The sequence below is a fragment of the Triturus cristatus genome, chromosome 5_2 (genome assembly GCF_964204655.1).
Source record: "Triturus cristatus chromosome 5_2, aTriCri1.1, whole genome shotgun sequence".
Taxonomy (NCBI): domain Eukaryota; kingdom Metazoa; phylum Chordata; class Amphibia; order Caudata; family Salamandridae; genus Triturus; species Triturus cristatus.
The window spans coordinates 211,800,253-211,819,878 of record NC_140588.1 but is presented as its reverse complement, the minus strand read 5'-3'; the positions used below and the strand labels follow the sequence as shown (position 1 = coordinate 211,819,878).

Genomic DNA, 19,626 nt, shown 5'->3' with positions numbered 1-19,626 from the left:
CATTGCTTACCTTGGCTGACTTTATCGGCACTTTCATTTGGTTGCTTCCTGTTTTGTTGTTTACATCACAGCCTCTTTACCTTCCTTTCAACTGTCTGACCTGTTTCATTCCACTGCTCACATTTTGGGAGCTATTTTTTTTTATTCATTCATCACTAAATGAGAGTGTGTGTGTTTGCTTGCTCTCTTCCTGTATGATATACCCGCCCTTGTGCTTAATGTTGTTCCCTATTGCTCCCAGCTTATCTGTAAAAGGACAGCAACAGACTCGTTTTGCCAGAGTATTATTGGATGAAAGATTTCATGGAATATTTTTATCTCCTGCACTACACATATTGCACAAAAGCTCAGGCCTTGGCACACAAAGGGTTTTATTGGGCTCGGGAGAGGCCAACTGCTGGTCTCACTTAGTTTATATACAGTGTAATTAGCATGACTGAAAAGGAGATGTCTCTTCTCCTAGAGGCTCATAACCCTGCTCCCTGTGCTACTGCAGAGGACCAAATGCCTGAAGCATGTTTGCGTTGTGAGTCCTGTCGAAAGTAAATTAGGCCTTGGCAAGCATTTTCCCTTCATCTTCCTTATTCTTATTGAATGCTTTTTATGGTTTTACTGAATAAAAAGTATTTGAAAAATAAACCATTCCATTTATAAAGATTGAAAATACTGAATTCAGTGTACAGTTTTGATATACCTCTAGATATGTGTTTGCTTTACCTCCAGTGTTTTTAAATAGTTCATTTTACCTTTTATAAACAATGTTTTATAAACAAGCATTGGTAGAAATAATAGCTTGGCACTCTCTAAAGTGTGAGACATATCGGCTTTGCCAATATTTGTTTAGCATTAGCTCCGATGAGGCGAAAACTTTTTTAATGATGTTTAAGACCCAGTATTTATGGTATAAGGCATTTTGAATGTGATATTCTGGTATCACACACCTCTGGCTTGTAGGATTGCTCCAGCATGATTTACTTATGTCTTCTCATTGGGCCCACAACAAGCATATCACTCAGCCGAGTAACCTTTCAGGTGGAGAAGTAGAACACATTTATGTGGCACAAGTGCACTTCATCAGTCAAGAGCACGAATGAGCGTAAGATTCTGGTTCTTGACCACATAGATTTGGGGGCGATAGTCCATTGTATCTGAGGGTTTCCTTTGTAATTAAAGCTTGCCCTGGCCGGAATCCTCTTGTCTAGAGACAGCTACAAGATGCCATACCCTGATCCAAGGTGAATTAATAGCACAATAAAAATATTGGGTTTCAGTGCTGCCACTTTAAGAGCACCGTTTTGTTTGCTTAGTTGGGCTTTCTGTATTATTTAGGTAATTGGGTGGCCCTATGCCTTTTTATGTACGACAGTTCTACAAACAAATGACATGAGGTGTAAACGATGTGCTTCGCTGCGCCGTTTAACCTCCTACGTCTGCATGTGTAACAGGTGCACTGACTCGTATAATCAGACTTTGAGAAGGCGCGCGCCGAACGGTGAGCGCTCGGAAGGTTTCGAGCACGGGCGCTGTGAGTCCCGTGCACTCTGCACGGATAGCTCTGGTGCGAGGTAAAGCGTGTGCCAAATTAATCTGTATGACGTATAACGCTGGGTGAAATCGCCGGCCTCCTGGATGTATTGTAGCACACAGCGGTGACCGCTGTGGCTCGCTGCTGTCGTTGCCTCAACTTTTTTTTTTTCATTCTTGCAGGGAAGCAGTCGTGACTCCGAGTGATCGTGAGCCAGAGGGCGCAAGAGCCCTGGAACAAGAGGAGCAGTAGCCGCGGAGGAGGGAGAGGCAGAGGCAGCGCGTAAAACAAACGGGATAGAAGAGGTAGAGAGGGGTTGGGAAACGGGGATAGAGAGCGGCGGTGAGAAACGCGCGCGAAGTGCAGACCAGGAAGAGAATGAAGGCTGCAGACAGCGTAAGAGAAACAGGCTAAAAGGTGACCGAAAGAGAGGGAGACGGTCGAAAGGGGCAGCGTATGGGGCGAGGTAAGAAAAAAGGAGAGAAGGGGACTCTTTATGCAAAGAAAGAGACTAGAGGCACTGAGAGCGAATGGTAGAGAAGGGTGAGCAGAATCAGTCAGGGAGAAAGACAAGTGAGAATAAGACGGATAATGAGGGGGTGTGGGCTAGCAAGAGAGAGAGGAGGGTGTTGTGTGTGGGGGTACGGGGATTAGGCAGTGCCCTACGAACACTCTCCACTCGCAGTAGAGCTTGACACGGTTCCGCGCCTCCTGCTTTCTTATTTCCACCCCGGAGGACAACACTCAGTGCCCAGTGCAGGGCGCATAGGAAACAGGTAGCAGCACCTGCAGGAGCCAGGCTGGCTGTGCAGGGGTTACCCTCCTCGTATTGGCGTCTTCTAGTCCTTTCCTAGGCGCGCCAGTGTACTGGGAAGTACGGATGCAGGGACGACGCACCAACAGTACTCCTCAAGTGGTGACTGCTCTATGCCCCCTCCCAGAAAGCAGCAATCTTCGCCAGCTGGGGCTCCCCCGCCACCTGCCAATGCCAACCACTCAGAGAAGTTTATTGAACAATCGTCGCTTCATTTAAATCTGCGTTGTTTCTTGAGTACTTTTTTTCAGTCTCTTTTGATGGACATTGAGCTACAGTGGCAGGTTGGTGGTGTATCACTTTTTGCATCCACTGCCGTGTGCCCTGTTAGGGCTGAAGTACATCATTCTCAATGGACAAGGAGAACACACTGAATCTTTCATTCTACCACCTGGGGGTTTATTTCAACCGTGCTCTTGCTCCCATCTCCACTGCTCTTTTAAATAATCCAGCTGATCCCACAGAGATGGATCAAGCTACACTTTTTCTCAACCATAGCGAACGGTGGCCGGACTTCAGCAATGTGACCACTTCGGCCCCCTTCCCACCACAGCCCAAACCCCTTTTCGGCATTGGTGTGGACAACTTCATCACCCTAGTGGTCTTTGGCCTTATTTTTAGCCTAGGTGTGCTAGGCAACTCATTGGTCATCACGGTGCTGGCTCGCAGCAAGCCAGGCAAACCCCGCAGCACCACTAACATCTTCATCTTGAACCTCAGCATCGCTGACCTAGCCTACCTGCTCTTCTGCATCCCGTTTCAGGCCACCGTCTACATCCTGCCTACTTGGGTCCTAGGTGCCTTCATCTGCAAGTTCATCCACCTCTTCTTCACGCTTTCCATGCTGGTCAGCATCTTCACACTTTCGGCCATGTCGGTGGACCGCTACGTGGCCATTGTGCACTCGCGACGCTCTTCATCCATCCGCGTGTCTCGCAATGCTCTGCTGGGGGTGGGACTCATATGGGCGCTTTCCGTGGCCATGACTGTACCTGTGGCTTATAATCAGCGGCTTATCCATCGGGAAGACAACCAAACATTCTGCTGGGAGCTGTGGGCTAACCCCCGCCATAAGAAGATCTACGTGGTTTGCACCTTCGTCTTCGGTTACCTGTTACCCCTGCTCCTCATCTCCTTCTGCTATGCCAAGGTAGTGTTCACTCAACCTTCTTTATTTGCTTTCATTTTCTATTGACCCGGCAGTGCTTATTGTTTTGAGTGCGATTAGATCTGTGTGGTTGATGTACAAACCCTGCTTGTAGGTTCGAGAGCAGGATGACTAATGGGGTTGAGGGGGTAGTATCTGGAAGGGAATAAGTTCTACCAGAAGTGATGAAAGTGCTGATCAGTATCATGTATGCCTTATATTAGGGAGGTATCCTACTGAAAGTATTTATTTTTGTTTTAAGTTGTTAAAAAGTTGCAAAGGGGCAGTGCTTGATTTAAAAATGAATAATTTTAATAACATATGTTCGGATGCATATAGTGTTTATTAGGAGCCCCTCACTGGGGCTGCCACTTGCTAAGGTGACAAAACACCAGGACTATCTCGTCGCAGTTCCACCTCATGCCTCTTTCTTCCACCCCCCTACACTTCCCATCTCTTTCTCTCACACCTGCAGTCTTTTTTTATCCCTGCCTTCTCCCTTTTTCATAATTTCCCTATCTTTCCATTACTCCTTTTTATTCTTTTCTTCCATTCCCTCTCTCTCTTGCTGTGAGACAAGAATCTGATCCTAACATATGAGTACCAACCACCACATGCAACCACTCGCACACATTAAGCCTCCACCAAGGTCTTGAAATGCTACTAGAGGTGGTGTAAGTAGTTGCTCAACTGAAGGTGTTCTCTTGGATTAGTGTAAATTAACCTGAAGGAGCTAACGTATACATGGGCTCAGAGGAACGTGCCTTATTGACTATGACACGAGTAAGATTATTCAAAGGAGGTGATGTAAGACATGGTTGAGAGGAACATGTCCTATTAGCCTGTGGTAAAGTATCTCACTGAAAGTAATGTAGACAGATATTTAGAGGGAGATGTCCACAGGAAGTGATGTAAACACGAAAGCGTCTTATTGCAAATGGAGATGAAGTCCTATCTCAGAAGAGGGGGTTCTATCACATTAGAGGAGGATGTTTTATAATCTAATGGGGAGATATTTCAAATGATTTGACGCAAGGGAAAAGTATTCTGTTTTTTCAAAGGATGACATCTCACACTGAAAGAATTAAGGGCCAGTGCTGAGAAGAATGTCTTATTGGCTCATGGCAAGCCTTACTATAACATAATAATTATTATTTAGGTTTATATATGTACATATATCAATTCAGTTTTGAAGAGCCACATCAAGTCGCGTAAACAGATAGTGGGACTATGTCTCATTGCCTTTGGGAAGTGAAGTTCTTTCTCTTCCTCCCTTCATATATATATTCTCAGAATTTTTGTCCAGGAAACCAACTTTAGCCACATTAGGTAATTCAGCATACCGGGGCAACTTGAGGGCCAGACTGGCTGTAGCGGGCACTGGGCATTTTCCCAGTGGGCCCATAGGGTGGGGGCTGGTTTTGGACCAGTGGGGACCTTGTTTGTTAGTGGGGGCTGGTTTTGCAGCAGTGCTGCAATATCGCCACCCTGTAACAAAAGCAGCAGCAGTGTTTCTCATCAGCATCCCCCCCACCCCCTTCACCCCTCGGGCTGGTCCGACCTAATTGCCAGGGCTGGTTTGCATTCTCAGTCTGGCCCTGTTGGTCCCTTTTATATAGGTGGGACCATAGTGATGCACACCTTTTGGCAATACGTTTTAAATGGAAATTAGGGTGCCTGGGACATCGAGACATTTTACTCAATAAGTTGGTCCGCGTGTATTTATCTGAACATTAACATTTCTAACATAAATGCTGACCAGGTGTTCACAAACCCATTTCAAGAGTAACTTATCCATTCCAGACTTTTTTCTTTACATTGTAGGACTTCTTGGCTTGGTTTTACTATGCGATCAACTGAACTGCAAGTCCCAAGATGTACAGCAACAGTGTGCATGGGTGAACCACTCACTCATGGACATTAAAGCTCCTCTAAGTACAATACAATAATGCTTTATTAACACTGGCTAATAAGTATTGCCAAAACCTTGTAGAACCATAGGCTTTAGTACTGTTATATATATAAAATAGTTGTGGGTTAACTTGACAGGGCCGATTCAAGGGTTTTGAAGTCCAAGACAAAGCATATTTGGGTGTCTACAAGTTCGGAAGAACTTGACATGTATTGCCCACTTTCAGCCAATTTGAGCTATTGTAATGCCAAATAATACTGAATTATACATTACAAAACAGCAGAAAGGTCAAGCTGCCTGCAGCTCACCAGCCAAATATCACAAAAGAAATGTTGATCAATCATTGATAAAGCAATTTCTTTGTTTGCTAGGATCAGTTTCTATTTTGTCTAGCAATAGTATTTTGAATGCTACTCAGTGAATAACCAGGCTGTTCCTCCCATTATAGGAAGGACATGGTATGAGTGACTTGGCGGATGTTTAGTGGATTAGAGGATAAAATTCAGTGCTGGGAATTAAAAAAGCAAACTTTTGAAATCCCATCAATTCGGGGCGAGGGTGTGGCAGCAGAAAAGGAGTGGATTCACAAGGGAAATAGCAGTGATTGACAGTCAACTTATACATATATGTTTCTAAAATCTCTGCCACAAAGAAATTGGCAACAAGGACAATTTTAACTGTAAATCTGGTTTCGCTTACTAAATTGGTAACAAACAGACTGCATTTTAAAATATCTGTTTTGGTTTAAGGATCTCTGTGTGCTCAGCAATTTTTAGGTGATAAGAGACCGGTAAGATAACTCTGGTGGTTAATGCACTTGCTGGAAAGATTTGTGTTGTATCTAGTCACAGTTTGACACAACATAAAGTAGCATAGTCTGTAAATGCCCCTGATGCAAGGCACAAAAAGTAACAAGAAGATCGTAGATTTGCATTCTGTGCTGATAGTTCAACGGGTGCTTTTGTCACAGAGATCCTTTGATGAGTTGCAATGCATAAGCTACAATCCTTCAAATATAGCACAGTGAGTTATGAACAGGCATCTAGAATGTGCATGCAAACTACAAGGCATAGGTTTTTCTGAATCTTACATTTTTCGTAGGGTGCTAAAAAAAGTTAATTTGGGTAGTAATAAAGTGTTATTAGTAGACAGTCCCAACAACTATATTACGTTTTAAATCGTGAGTTTATGTCTCTCCACACAAAGCACTCAACATATAATGCCTACCAGCAAAGGTGACATGCAACTCCTACACCATGTAAGCCTCAATTACTTATGTAGCATTTTCTGTATATTAATTTACACATTTGTATGAATCGTTGTGTCTGTATAATATGTGTTTGATGTAAAGAGCTCTGAGACCCTACATTGAAAGGAACAGAGCTTTGCAAGAAAATAAATACATAAATCAATTACCAAGTGCTATTTAAATAATTTTGTAAATATAGTTACTCATAGAGATAGATATATCTGATATTTTTACAGTGCATGCATATGCCACATGGAAAATATTAACTAAGTCAACATCCTGCCTCCAAACCATAGTTTCACTTAGGCATTTGTGAAGTCAAGACAAGCCGAGCACCTTTATTTCCTTCCATTGCATTGGCATCTAGGTGTTAAGGAGCAGATAGCTCTCAGACAAGATAAAACTCTACAAAAGGAGTGCTGTTGGCCCTTTAGGTGAGTCCTTTGTGCTGGGCCATGCTGGAAGTGAAAATAAACCACTCCCTTTACCCCTTGCAGGATTATGTTCCGAACAGAAAACAGATATGTGTGTGCTGCTGAATATGTTCCTATGTCAGCAAATTACATTTGGTACAAATTCATCATGTTTTACTGGGGAAAACCTGGATCACATATCCAGTTCAATAGTAGCTGCCAGATCAAGGATTCGGCTAGACCCTCTCAATTTCCTACACTGGTAATATTACAATAAGACACATGCAAATTGTGCTTGAAATCGTAGATGCAATTGACAAATATCCATAATCACAAACATATCCCCTTTAAACTGGTATTCTCATTGCAGCAATTAAAATCAAATGACTTCTCTGATAATTTTCAGTATTCCATCTTGTAATATATGATAACTGTTTTCTCAATTCTGCTCCCCTGTCTTATCCCTCTTCACATCTTTCTGTGTGTACACTTCTATGGCCAAACAGTAACTTCTTGCTGAGTCAAAAAAAAGGAAAGGGTAGGAGACAAAAGAACACCAGAAAGATAAAAAGAACCATAAAGCAAGAGAGGTAAAGAAGAGGAAGAATAGGGATAAATATAGAGATGAGTTAGAGATGTAGATGAGGTAGGTAGAGTCATATAGTAATGAGAGAAAGGTGAGGTTGAGATATGCTGAGAAAGAGAGGTAGAGAGATGTGAGGTTTTGGACTGAAGAAGAGAGGTAGAGAGAGCTTTTTATAGTGAGAAGGCGATGCAGATAGAGAGAGTGATGTTGAGAGAGAGTCAAAGTAGAAAGAAAGATGTATTCAAGAGACACAGAAATAAATAAATAAATAGTTGAGGTTGAGAGCTTAAATGAGAGGTGCAAGGTAATTAGAGGGCGGTGAAGTAGAGAAAAGGGCAAATTCAGAAGTGTTTATTAGAAAGATAAAGAGAGTAGTGAGGCAATGAGAATGGTAGAGAGATGGTGAGGGTTAGAAAACGATATAAAGTGTAGCGAGTTAGAGAAATAGCTGAATTATAGAGATGTATAAAAAGAGAGGTCGTGAGAGATGGGGCAGAGAGTGTGACTTGAAATATAGAGGGCAGTAAAGAGAAGGGTGAGAGGGTGGAGGTAATGATAGCGAAAACATTAGAGGTGGAGAAGGAAGGAGGAGAAAAGAATAAGGCAATGAGAGAGGTGAGGTAGAGGGAAAGAGGAACAGGGAGAAACACAGGGGAGGCAGAGAGGTGAGGTAGTGAATGGATGGTGAGGTAAATTGAGAGGATAGATAGTGAGTGAGAGAGGGGATAGAAATATGAGGTAATGAGAAAAATGTGAGGTAGAGAGAGATGTGAGATAAAGAGGTTTCAAGAGAAGTGAAGTAGATAGACGCAACACCATGGGGTGGAAACAAGGCAGTGAGGTGCCAAGAGGAATGTGGTAGAAAAGAGTGAGGTAGGTAGAGTTAAGTGTTGGGACAGGTGCATAGGGGAGAGATGTTGAGTTAAGCACAGATTTACACAGAATAGTGAGTCTGTGTGCGACCAGTAGAGAGAAATGGGATAGAAAGATGTGCATTGAAAGAGAGGTGATGTGTACAGCGTTGAGGTAAAGGATATAGATAGAAACCAGGGACAGATATCCAGAAAGGTAGAGATTGGTAAAGAGAAAGAGGTGAGCCTGAAGAGTTGAAGTAAGGAGTGAGGGATAAGACTGAAAGAAAGGTGAGGCAGGGAAAGAGGGGTAAATAGTGGTACAGTGAGGTGTCAGATGTAGCCAGAGGGGTAAGTATAGAAGTGAGCTAAAGAGAATGGCTGAGATTTAGTGACTGAGGTAGTGATAAGATGCAACAAGATAGGGAATATAGATAACATTCTTATAGTAGAAGATGTGAGAGGTAGAGAAAGAGGCAAGGTATATTGAGGGAGATGAGAGGACGTTTGGTGCAGTACACAGAGAAGTATAGAGAGATAAAGAGGAATATGCAAGGTAGGAAGTCAGAGGTGAGCTAAAAAGAGATAGATGGGAGAGCAAAAGAAAGGTAGTTAGGTATAGAGTGGTGAGGTACTGATAGGTCGTGGGACAAGGAGTCAGGAGTAGATGTAGACAGAGGAAAGGAGAGAGAGGGTGACCAGATTTTTAAAAACTGTGATATTCCACAAACATAGAAGTGGGCCTACAATTGTGCATCGATTGACCAACACAGACAACGTGGCACTATGGGGAATTACATGCAACTTTTAAACACAGTATCAGCTGTGTTAACTAAGTTGCTTTATGATAAGAGCAGTTATGTAAGTGTGCACTGCAACACAATAAAAAAAAGATGTGTGTAAAATTTAGTGAAATTTGCCGGAACAGAGAGTAAATAATCCAGGACTGTCCCGACAATTCTAGGATGGTTTGATACCCATAATAAGGGAGGTAGAACTAAAGAAAGAGAAGACAAGGGGGTAGCCAGAAACTGTAAATAACCAATTGAAGCATATTCCAATCACACCAAGCCTGTCAAGTGAACAAACTGATCCTCTCTAGGAAAATGTCCTTCATAATTTCATCCTTCTTCTACCTATGTACACGTCCATATTCCTACTTTTCTAAGCAGGTCTAGAAATGGAAAAATGTTACTCTGGGATCTAATGGACTGGGCATAAAGGTGTGAAAGAGGCACAGGAGGGCTAACATGGAGCAGAGTTCAATGGCAACATACATTTATTTTCTTTAAAACTCTCACTTCTAAAGAAATTGGCAACAAGGACAACATAAAAAGTGATAGTATATCTGTTCTGGCTTATTTAATTGATCACATCACAAACAGACTTGAAATAGCTGAGTGGGTTAAGAGACCTTCTGCAGAGATCCTTGTGTTCCCAGCAACGTCACCAATATAATAGTAGTGAGATAGCTTTGGTGGATAATACACCTGCTTGAGAGATTTGTCCTCAGCTGGTTACAGGTTTGCCACATTGTGAAATTGTATAGAGGGTTAATGTGAAGGTCATTTGAAGGCCCATGATGTGCAGAGGCCCACTCTTCAAAGGCCACCCATCAGCCTACACCTATAAATATCTGTAAGATAAAAGTTCCAGGAACTTATCACCATATTCTGCAGACTGACTCTATCATGCTGTATTACACCAGTGTCATTGTGCCTACTGCAAACCGTAAGCTGTAGCATGCAGGTCACAGATTTGTGCTTTATCCAGATGGTTGAAATTGCTACGCTTTTATTCCGGATATCCTGGTGTTATCTGCAAGTCACAAGTTAAAATGTCGTTGTTAAATAGCAGAGTGAGCATAATGAATTATGAACCTAGACCAGTAGCTGCATGCTTACGTATGCAAACGTACTGTTCTTTTCATAAATGTTAAATAATGCTTTCTTTAGCTAGTAATAAAAACTTATTGTGAGTGCAAAGTAAGTGGTTATTGGTATAATTACGACTATGTTCAGATACATCTGACATTCTTACAGTGCATGCATTTCTCTTTCTTACAATGCCTTGAAATTAAAATACTTGTGAAGTGACAACAAGCTGAGTGTCTTTGTTTCCTCAGTGGCAGTGACATTAAGGGGTTAGGTCCCATACTGTTCCCAGCCGGGTTGAGACTGGAACAAAGAGAGCACTGATGGCTCATTAGGCAAGGCATTTATGTTGGACCCATCTGGAGCTTGAAATAAGATGCTTCCCTCTCAGCCTGGAGGTTTCTCCTTCTGTCTGTGCTGATAAATATTCCCCGTTGTCCGAAGATTGCACTGGGGTAGTTAATATATTTCACTAGTGCTGACCAGATCTCGGATCTGGCTCTGTAATAGCTGCTGGATCCAGGATCCAAATGGATTCCCCACATTTCCAGTACTGTTTCTATCTAATAATCCTTTCATTTGTCTTTTCCTTCACATTTTGATCTATCAATCGATCCATCCATCCTTTCACTCATGCACACATCAAAAAATCCATGTATCCATCTATCCACCTTTTCACCCATGCACCCATCAACATATCTATCTATCAATCCTTTCACGCATCCTCTTTTTCTTCCATTCTATTACTGTTACACACCTGGTCATTCTTCATCCTTGCATCCATCCACCCTCTTTCCTAACAATACCTTCAATCTTCCATCCATCTTATCACCCTAACATCCCACCTTTCACCTTTCCCTCTTATAGCCTTTCATATGTCTTTCCTTCCTTTCTACCTTCCTTGCTCCTGTAGTTATTTTCTTTCCTTTTTCTATCTACCTATCTTTTGTCCCTAGTTGTTTTTTTTATTTTTTGCCATTCTCTCATTCTACTTTTTTATTTGACCTTCTCCCAGTCTTTTCCCTTATTTTCATCATTTCATCATTTCTCCGTATACTTTATTCTGCATGCCAGCCAGCTTCCACAACATTGTGTCATACTATTGCCTAACAGTATTACTGTCCACAAACAGCTAATCAAGTTTGTATTAGGACCCAGTTCCCAAGCCCCTTGGGCCCAGTGGTAGCCCCAGCTTAAGCTGCTAATGCGGGAAGTCCTCCACACCACTGAGAGAAGAGATTGATTCTATCTTGACCACTTTACTAGCAGACCTCTTGGAAGGTGTGAGGGCACTGGGCAATACCTATTTATCAGCATTGACAAGTATAACGGTTGTTTTATTATTATAATGCCAAGACTGCCAACTCTACGTTGGTGCGATCGGTGCAGTCGCACCTGTGCTGACATCTGGGGAGGGGCTGTGTTTAGAGTAACCCATGTTTTTAAAAGCACGTGCTGCAGAGTTTCTTGTGCGTCCATCAGTTTCAAGACAGCCATACAAATGTCAAGATATCTCAGGTGATTAGAGTTATACCTGGCTAGAGATGCAGTTTTGCCTAGTGTCAGTTTTGACTCATCAAAAAGTAGCACAGAGGGTTAATGTGCATGGATACAAAGAACACATACCAGACAGATAACATAATTGTATTTTTGTGGCTAGCACAGTGGATTACTGTTTTTGTCATGGAGTTTCATTTGTTAATGTCAGTTCATGAGTTACAATGCTAATATAGCACAGTAGAAGAGGTGTGGTGCCGCGGGCAACGCAACTGACGCTGGAATCTGCGACTCACGCTTCAATTCCCAGCACCATGTGACTCTGGGCAATAGCTTGCTCAGTCTTCCCGACGGCCCCCAGCACCGAGACACCTCTCCGGAGGTAGCTGTGCGCTTTACAAATACTGGATTTACCTATGAACTGTCATCAGAGAAGCATGCATACTGCGTAGTATAGGTCAGGATGTAATATTTTTTCCCTCAGTCTTTCATTACTTATTCCAAATGTTTCTGAAAAGAGTTCATTTTGGTAGATGCACATTCTCATTTGTAAACCCAACCCTAACCAGAGCTTTGAAACAAAATAAATGTATTTGAGAGAGGGGTTATGAAAAGATACGGGGAATTGTTGGCGGGTGGGACTCCTAATATATACTTCAATTAAAAATAATCTTTGCACTGGGATCCACAGTGCTAAAGCCGGCCTTGCGCCAAGACATAGATGTTGTGTGCATACATTAATGGAGAGTAAAATGCAATCTATATTTAACTTCTCTCCTCCCATTCAAAAATAGAGACTGCATGAGCTCATTACACCTAGAGGTGGGTGTGTCACTGAAAGCTCGAGCCAGGCTCGAGCAAGATGGCTGGCTCTGACTCAGTTTGAGATTCACTTGGACCCTCCAGCCCATTACGGGGCACTGAATGGCACAATTTGAAACTATAACACCTAAAATCAATCCCGACTTTCCTGCTTGACCAAATTATGTGATCTTAGTTCACTGAGCCTCTTTTTCTTCATATCACAGATGAGAGCACCTTCAAATACAAGAGTTCAGGATGTGCGCTGTACAAACACCTCTTGGTTTGGTTTGATATAATAGACTATACTGTTGCTTTACGCATAATAAGAATGGGCCACTTATAGGGTACAAGTGGCAAGTGCCTCTTAGTTCACTAGTAGTATTTTCATGGAGGTGGTACAAATGTTTCTAAGTTCATGGTTAAAAACTATCACTTTCAATAAATGCCTCCCAATGCAGTGATATAATGAATGAATGAATCGGCATTTCCTAAGTGCATGGCTACCTGAAGGCATACCAGGGCTGATAGCAGTACATTCAGGAACTGATATACTTGGTTGTAATGCTTCAGCTTGTTAAAAATACCCTTTTTGGATTTCAAAATGACTTTATTATATTTTGAAATTATATCTATTGTTAGATTTACATGCCAAATATTGTTAAAGCATGGCTCAAGCATGGGATCTTAGAATCCAACCAGGCCACTGGCTCGGCTCTAGCTCATGGCTCTGGTTAAGCTCGTGCACAGGGCCGGCTTTAGCAATGGTGGCGCCCAGTACCACAATCTTTGTTTGTGGCCCCATCCATGGTGGAGGTGGGGACCACCTTCATCACAGATTCCCTCACCACTACCTTTTAACAGTGCCCCTGAAGTCTCAGTAACCACTCACTCTCTCTCAGATACATATAGTTAGTTACATAGCGACACTCATACTAATGTAGGGTGTCACAGCACTTTACCTCACACACACACACATTACACAGAGACAATCAATCATATGTGGGTAAATCAGCTTATAGGAAATCTTAAATAAGACAGAGGACTATAAGGTTAGGAGTGACATGCCATTCATACTGATAGGCCACATAGTTTAAGAGTGCTTGGTCTGGAGAAGCACAACATCAGAATTGAAAATGTAACACCATGGTCGTGGGTCCTCATTAATAATGGAATCGATTTCTACTCAAATGAACACTTTTTGAAACATTAATTTGTTCTCTAATTTATACTTTGCAGTGTTCATGCAGTTCCTTAATGCAGATTAATAATTTACTGTTCTATATTAGGATCTTAGCTTACAAACTGCAAGTAACTAGTGGATACCAGGTTTCCAGTACCAGAGTTCTTTCACTAAAACTATAACACAGTTAGCACAACTTCAGTTACCCATCTAAGTCCCTAGTAAGTGGTACCCCTAGTACCCAGGGCATGGGTAGTGAAGAGGGTCCTCTGCAGCTGCAGCACTGGTTGTACCACCCCATAGACCCCTAACCAAGGCTATTCTCTCTGCCATTGCAGAGTGCGTGTCTTGGTGCAGAGAAATCCGAAGAGTTGACATTGCACACAGCCCTGTGTGCGATGCCTCCCATACACTTCATAAGGAATAGGTAAGTCACCCCTACGGCAGGACTTAAGCCCTAAGGCAAGGTGCACTATATCCTACGTGAGGTAATATCAGCATGAGCAGATATGCCCCTACTATAGCCAGTCTATTCTGAGATCTTGTAAGTGCACAGGAAAGCCATGAAGACTGCATGGGCTGGATACTTGTCAACACAAGTTTCCTAGTTCCATGATGGCTTCACTGATTTATAAGATGTTTGGTACCAGACATCTTGTCTTAATACATCTTCACTGATTCCAGTCTTGCATTTATTAATAAATTCACACAGGAGACCCTTTTAGAGGGTCCCCTGAAAACCTACCAAGCAATGGTGTGGTTTCTGACTTGTTTTGTCCAGTCTGCCACTACCAGACATGTTTCTGACCTCATGGTGTGAGATCTGGTGCTCGCAGAGGACTGGGACAAAGCCTGCTCTGGGTGGAGGTATTTCACACCTCTCCATGATAGGATGACCTTCCTGGGCAGGAAGCTTTAAAGGTGATGCCACCATTTAAATCCAACCCAGTAACCTCCAGATAGTGGGGGAAGCCAAGCCCGCTTTCCTGCTCCACTTTTGGCAGGAGTAAGAGCGGGAACATTAGTTAGATTAGGAGGAGGGTGCCCACATAGTCTACACCACCCCTAGGGTGGGGCAGGGGATGTGAACCCCTCTTCTGAAATTCCACCATCTTGGAATTGGGAGAAAACATCATATTAGGGCTACGTTAGTGCCTCCTCCCACAGGAAGTGGTCACTAGAGGGTGTAGACACCCTAAAGGTAGGTAGTCCATTGGCTACTACCTGTCTCCCCTTGTAACACCCCTATATTCAGTATCGAGGTGGGCCCGAGACCCGAAAATCAGATTTGACAGATAAGAGAAGACCAGGTCAAAGAAGAACCACTGAACGAGAACTGAAGCCTAGCTGCGGAAGAAAAAGTCACCAAACCCTGCCTGCTGCTCCTAGGATTCAACACTTGCTGCTGCTGTGTCATCCTGAAACCAGAGAGAACCTTCAGTCTTCAAGAAATTTCCAAGAAGCTCCCTTGGAGTGAAGATATAACTCCCCTCCAAACCACAGGCACCAATCCCATGAGGTCCGATTTGTCAACTTGCTGCTCCCCGAAGACCTTGATGCAGCACCAAAGCAAGATAAGGTGACAGCTTCAGAGGGTCAAATCTGTCTCCCCACCAAGTTTGGAAACACCAGGACCTACTGGAAACACAGTGTACCATTATCCTGGGTACCAGATCCCGAACGGCAAACCTAGAAAGGAAGAGTCCTCTCCAGCCTCCCAAAGCACCAGAAGCAAGCACCCTTCAAAGGACATCGAGACACCTAAGATCCACTTCCTAAGTAGCCAAGCTATCTTTAGATTGCCTCTCCCAGTTGCCCGTTCCTGATCGTGAGAACCTCAAGGCGCACGATGCCCAGCTAACCTGTTCGCTCTATACTCGTCCCTACCAGCTCCAACACCAACAAACCAGCTCTGCCCCCATGCTCCCCAGTCCATTGCAGCCTCTCTCTCTAAGTAGACCCACCAGACTTACTTGTAAGTCCCTCTGTGTAGTGTATTTTTAAGGGACCCCCTTTGCCTTTGCGCACCAGCTTCCATGACGTCAACACTCTCCTCCCGCCTGATCTGAGATGCTCTCGAACTTCTCCTACTGGAACTTTGGACCTGGTCTGGACATCGACCTAAAACGAGAAGGTGAAATTCATAAAAGCATCGCCTGAATTTCAATGCATTTTCCTGCTTTTTCCCAATTGTTTCCTATGGTGCGTAATTGTGCATAGAAATGATATGTTTATCGAAATTTGCAATATCGTATCTCCAAAAATACTTACTTTAAAACTGTGTTTTTGGTCTTGAAAATTATATAAAAATCGATATTGTTTTTACGAGTTGGTCTCGGATTTATTCTTGGTTGTGTGTCTCATTTGTTACCTCAGTAATGAATACAAATGCTTAGCATTACCCTCTGATAAGCCTAACTGCTCGCCCACACGACCACTAAAAGAGAGTTATTATTATCTACTTATACCTCTATATACCCATCGGAGATTCCCCAGACTCTCTACATAGTTTACTTCATTTTAGTACACCGTACAGAGAGTCAGTTTCCTGTACTAGTCAGTCGACCTGACCGGAGAGTTTGAAGATATTTGTGTATATGTGTGTGGGTCATGTGTGCACATGCTTGGGAGTGAGAGTGCAAATGAACAGCAGGCAGAGAGTGAGTGATTTGCATATAGCTGCAGTTGCTAAGCAAGAACCCCATGGACTATAATGCAGGGAAGGAAATTGGGCCTTCCTGGGCCATGGATGAGTAGGAGAAGACAGGTATAATTGAAGATCTCTGCATCCTTCGCTATTCCCAGGCTTCAGTGCAACTATGCCCTCCTGTGGCTGGATCACTCTGTAATGTATCAGATGAGGTAAAACTTTCAGGAAACTGCTCAAAAGAGTGCCCATGTACCAGTTCCAGTATTTAATACAGTGGTGCTGGAACAATTTTCACAACAAGGAGGGGGGAGCTTTCATTAATTTAACGTGACTAAACTAATAGGGACTGTGAAAAGTCCAGGTTTTGCATAAAGAACATGTGTAGCAAATGAGCCAACCCGGTTCGTCAAGAGAGAGATTATGGTTGTTAGAAACGGGGTAGCGTGGTGCGGAGCAGGTAGGCTAAACTCTGGATCATTGTGTAAAGCATCTGCGCAGTCCACACTCGGCACGCTACTATAGAGACTCCACACCAGGTTGCGTAAAAAATAGCTTTTGTATTATGAAAACAGATTCGAATCATAACCACAGACACATATAACACTGTGCCAGACGGCACTAGGTAGCAATTTACAGGGGGGGGGGGGTTATGTACAAGGCAGGGCCAATCGGGCCTCTGCTAGAACCATCACCACATACCACCAATAAATGCAAAACAGCCAGTACTTACTGGCAAGATCTTGAACGTAGCATCCTTGTATTAACATAAGGCCTGAACACATTGGTATTAGGCAGAAGCCTAAACATCACCCAGCATGATATTAGGCGTCATCATCAATGTCGAAACATTAGGCATAACCATAAGCATAAATGCAGCATTAGGCATACAGGTACACTATGCATTAAAATAGGCATAGGTCACATTGGGCATAAACATAAGGCCTCATCGCATTAGCATCGGGCATAATCACATGGGCATGTAGGCATCGCTATGAGTAAGCAGATAAACATTAGGCATGCCCAGCAGTGTAGGCCTTTCCCTGGGGCATAACATATGAACCTGAAGGCCTACTTAGCAGGCAGAAAACACATTATATATTCGCATTAGCATACATAGATTTGGTAAGCACCAGCATGAATACCTTGTGCACACTTTTATCAGAATGGGGCATAAATCATAATCAGCATTAGGCCTAAACATGCGCGTGTAGAGGCATTAGACCTAAGCCTCATTAGCAGGGGGCATAGCCCTAAAACATCAAGGCATGAACAGACATGGTCACTTTAGGCACCTCCTCAGGCCTCCTCATGAGCTGTAAGGCCGTAGGCATTGAAAATATATTAGCGTAACTGTTAGACCTGGCGACTTCTGGTTGGCTAAGGCTTGCGCCAAAGTCAGGCAGAAACCACCACTCTAGTCAGGGCAAGGAAGTTACACGCCAAAGATAACCCCTGCTCACCCCCTTGGTAGCTTGGCACGAGCAGTCAGGCTTATCTCTGAGGCGATGCGTAAAGCGTTTGTGCGCGCACCCAGCAACAACACCCAAGGCCCACCACAAAGGAAACTCCACACAAGGTATTCTATAAAAATAACCTTTGTATTATACACAACACATTAGATAGGAACACACACTTTACAATGTGCCAACAGGCACGGGCAGAATTTACAAGGGATTATGTACAAGACAGGGCCACCTGGACCACTGTCAGGAATTAGCACTTTTAGATATTTAGCACATAAAATATATAAAATCACTGTAGCACAAAAATAATCTGTATAGCACACAACCAGTACTTACTGGTATCGGGGAAGTACCACCTGCGTAACCCTAACTACCTTAGGAGACTGTCACGCAGGGAACTAGAACCTCACTAGCACCACCTGTACTAGGAGAAAGCAACCAACCACCTACGTATCACAATACCTATAGGGGTAATAGAACGTTACACATGATGCATCACATTCAGAGGTGTAGGGAAGGAAAACACATGATGCCTAAAAACATTCAGAGGTGTAAAGCAATGGCACATGATGCATCAACACACATTCAGAGGTGCAAGTAGGAACAATTGCGCAAAACTCCTATGCCACCACCTGTGGCAGTCCCTGGGCCAACTGGCCTGGAAGGGGCTAGGACGCCCTGCGTTCAGTCAAGCTGCGCCAGCTGCGCAGACTAAAACGAAAATGGTCCCCCACCTAAACGTGGCAGCTGCCCACTAAGTGCTGGGCAGCTGGAAAACGAACTTCAGGCACTCTGCGTGCCTCTGGAGCCCTCTCTGAGCTCTGACCATTAAAAATATGCCCTCTAGAGCCTCGCAGGCTCTAAATAATGCTGTGCTCCAACGTTGGAGTCCCACACGGGGGACTCTTTAAACAAACTGCCCCCGAGCCTCGCAGGCTCTACACCAATAGCGGCACCGTCGTTGGAGCCTTCACGGCTCGAGAGTCAATGCCCCGCACGTTGGAGCGTCTAGCGCTCTAGATACTCATGCCCCTTCTTGAGCCTCACGGGGCTCGACACACTGCCCCCGCACCCCCTCAGCACAGGCGCGGAGTCCCCCAGCCCTTTGTACTCACCGGGCTGCTCTAGGGACTCCCGCGTCGGCTGTTCTCTCTCCGCTCTGGGGGGAAGGCTCCGGGGCTTCTCTTTAACGCGGAGGGGCAGGCACCGACAATGTGCCTCGCGCCCCCTCCGCACCAGGTCCTGCCGCACTTCCCTCTCTGGTCCAGCGCGGGGTGGACTCCCGCCTGGATCCTTACTCTTGGGCAGCACGCACCGGGGCGCAGGGTAGGCTCCTGCCTGCTCCGGCGCTCGGAGCAGCCGAGACGCGGCAGTAGGAGGCGGGGTAGGCTCCCGCCCTCCTTTCCTAAGTTCCGGTTGTCCCGGAGGCCCGCCCTCAGCCGCCTGACTTCCGGCTGAAGCCCGGCCGCGGCGGTGACGTTCCCAGCGGCAACGAGGGGTAGGCTCCCTCAATGATGCGATGTATGGCGGGGTGGGCACCCGCCGTAAGGATAACCCAATAAGCGGGGTGGGCACTCGCCAGCTGAATCCAAGCGCTCACAGCGCCACCAAGCCCCACAGCGCTCCCAGTGCTCTAGAAAGATAGCACAGTCCAGGAAAAC

At 44.3% G+C, this 19,626-nt stretch overlaps 1 protein-coding gene across 1 annotated transcript in view; it reads left to right on the top strand.

The window, feature by feature from the left end:
* The first annotated feature begins 1,720 nt into the window (after positions 1-1,720).
* GALR1 (galanin receptor 1) overlaps positions 1,721-19,626 on the top strand; it is a 562,619-nt gene continuing 544,713 nt past the window's right edge. Inside the window, exon 1 of the mRNA XM_085606586.1 lies at positions 1,721-3,489. Within this exon, the coding sequence (XP_085462712.1) occupies positions 2,692-3,489 (798 nt within the window). The 5' untranslated portion in view covers positions 1,721-2,691. The remainder of the gene's footprint in view (positions 3,490-19,626) is intronic.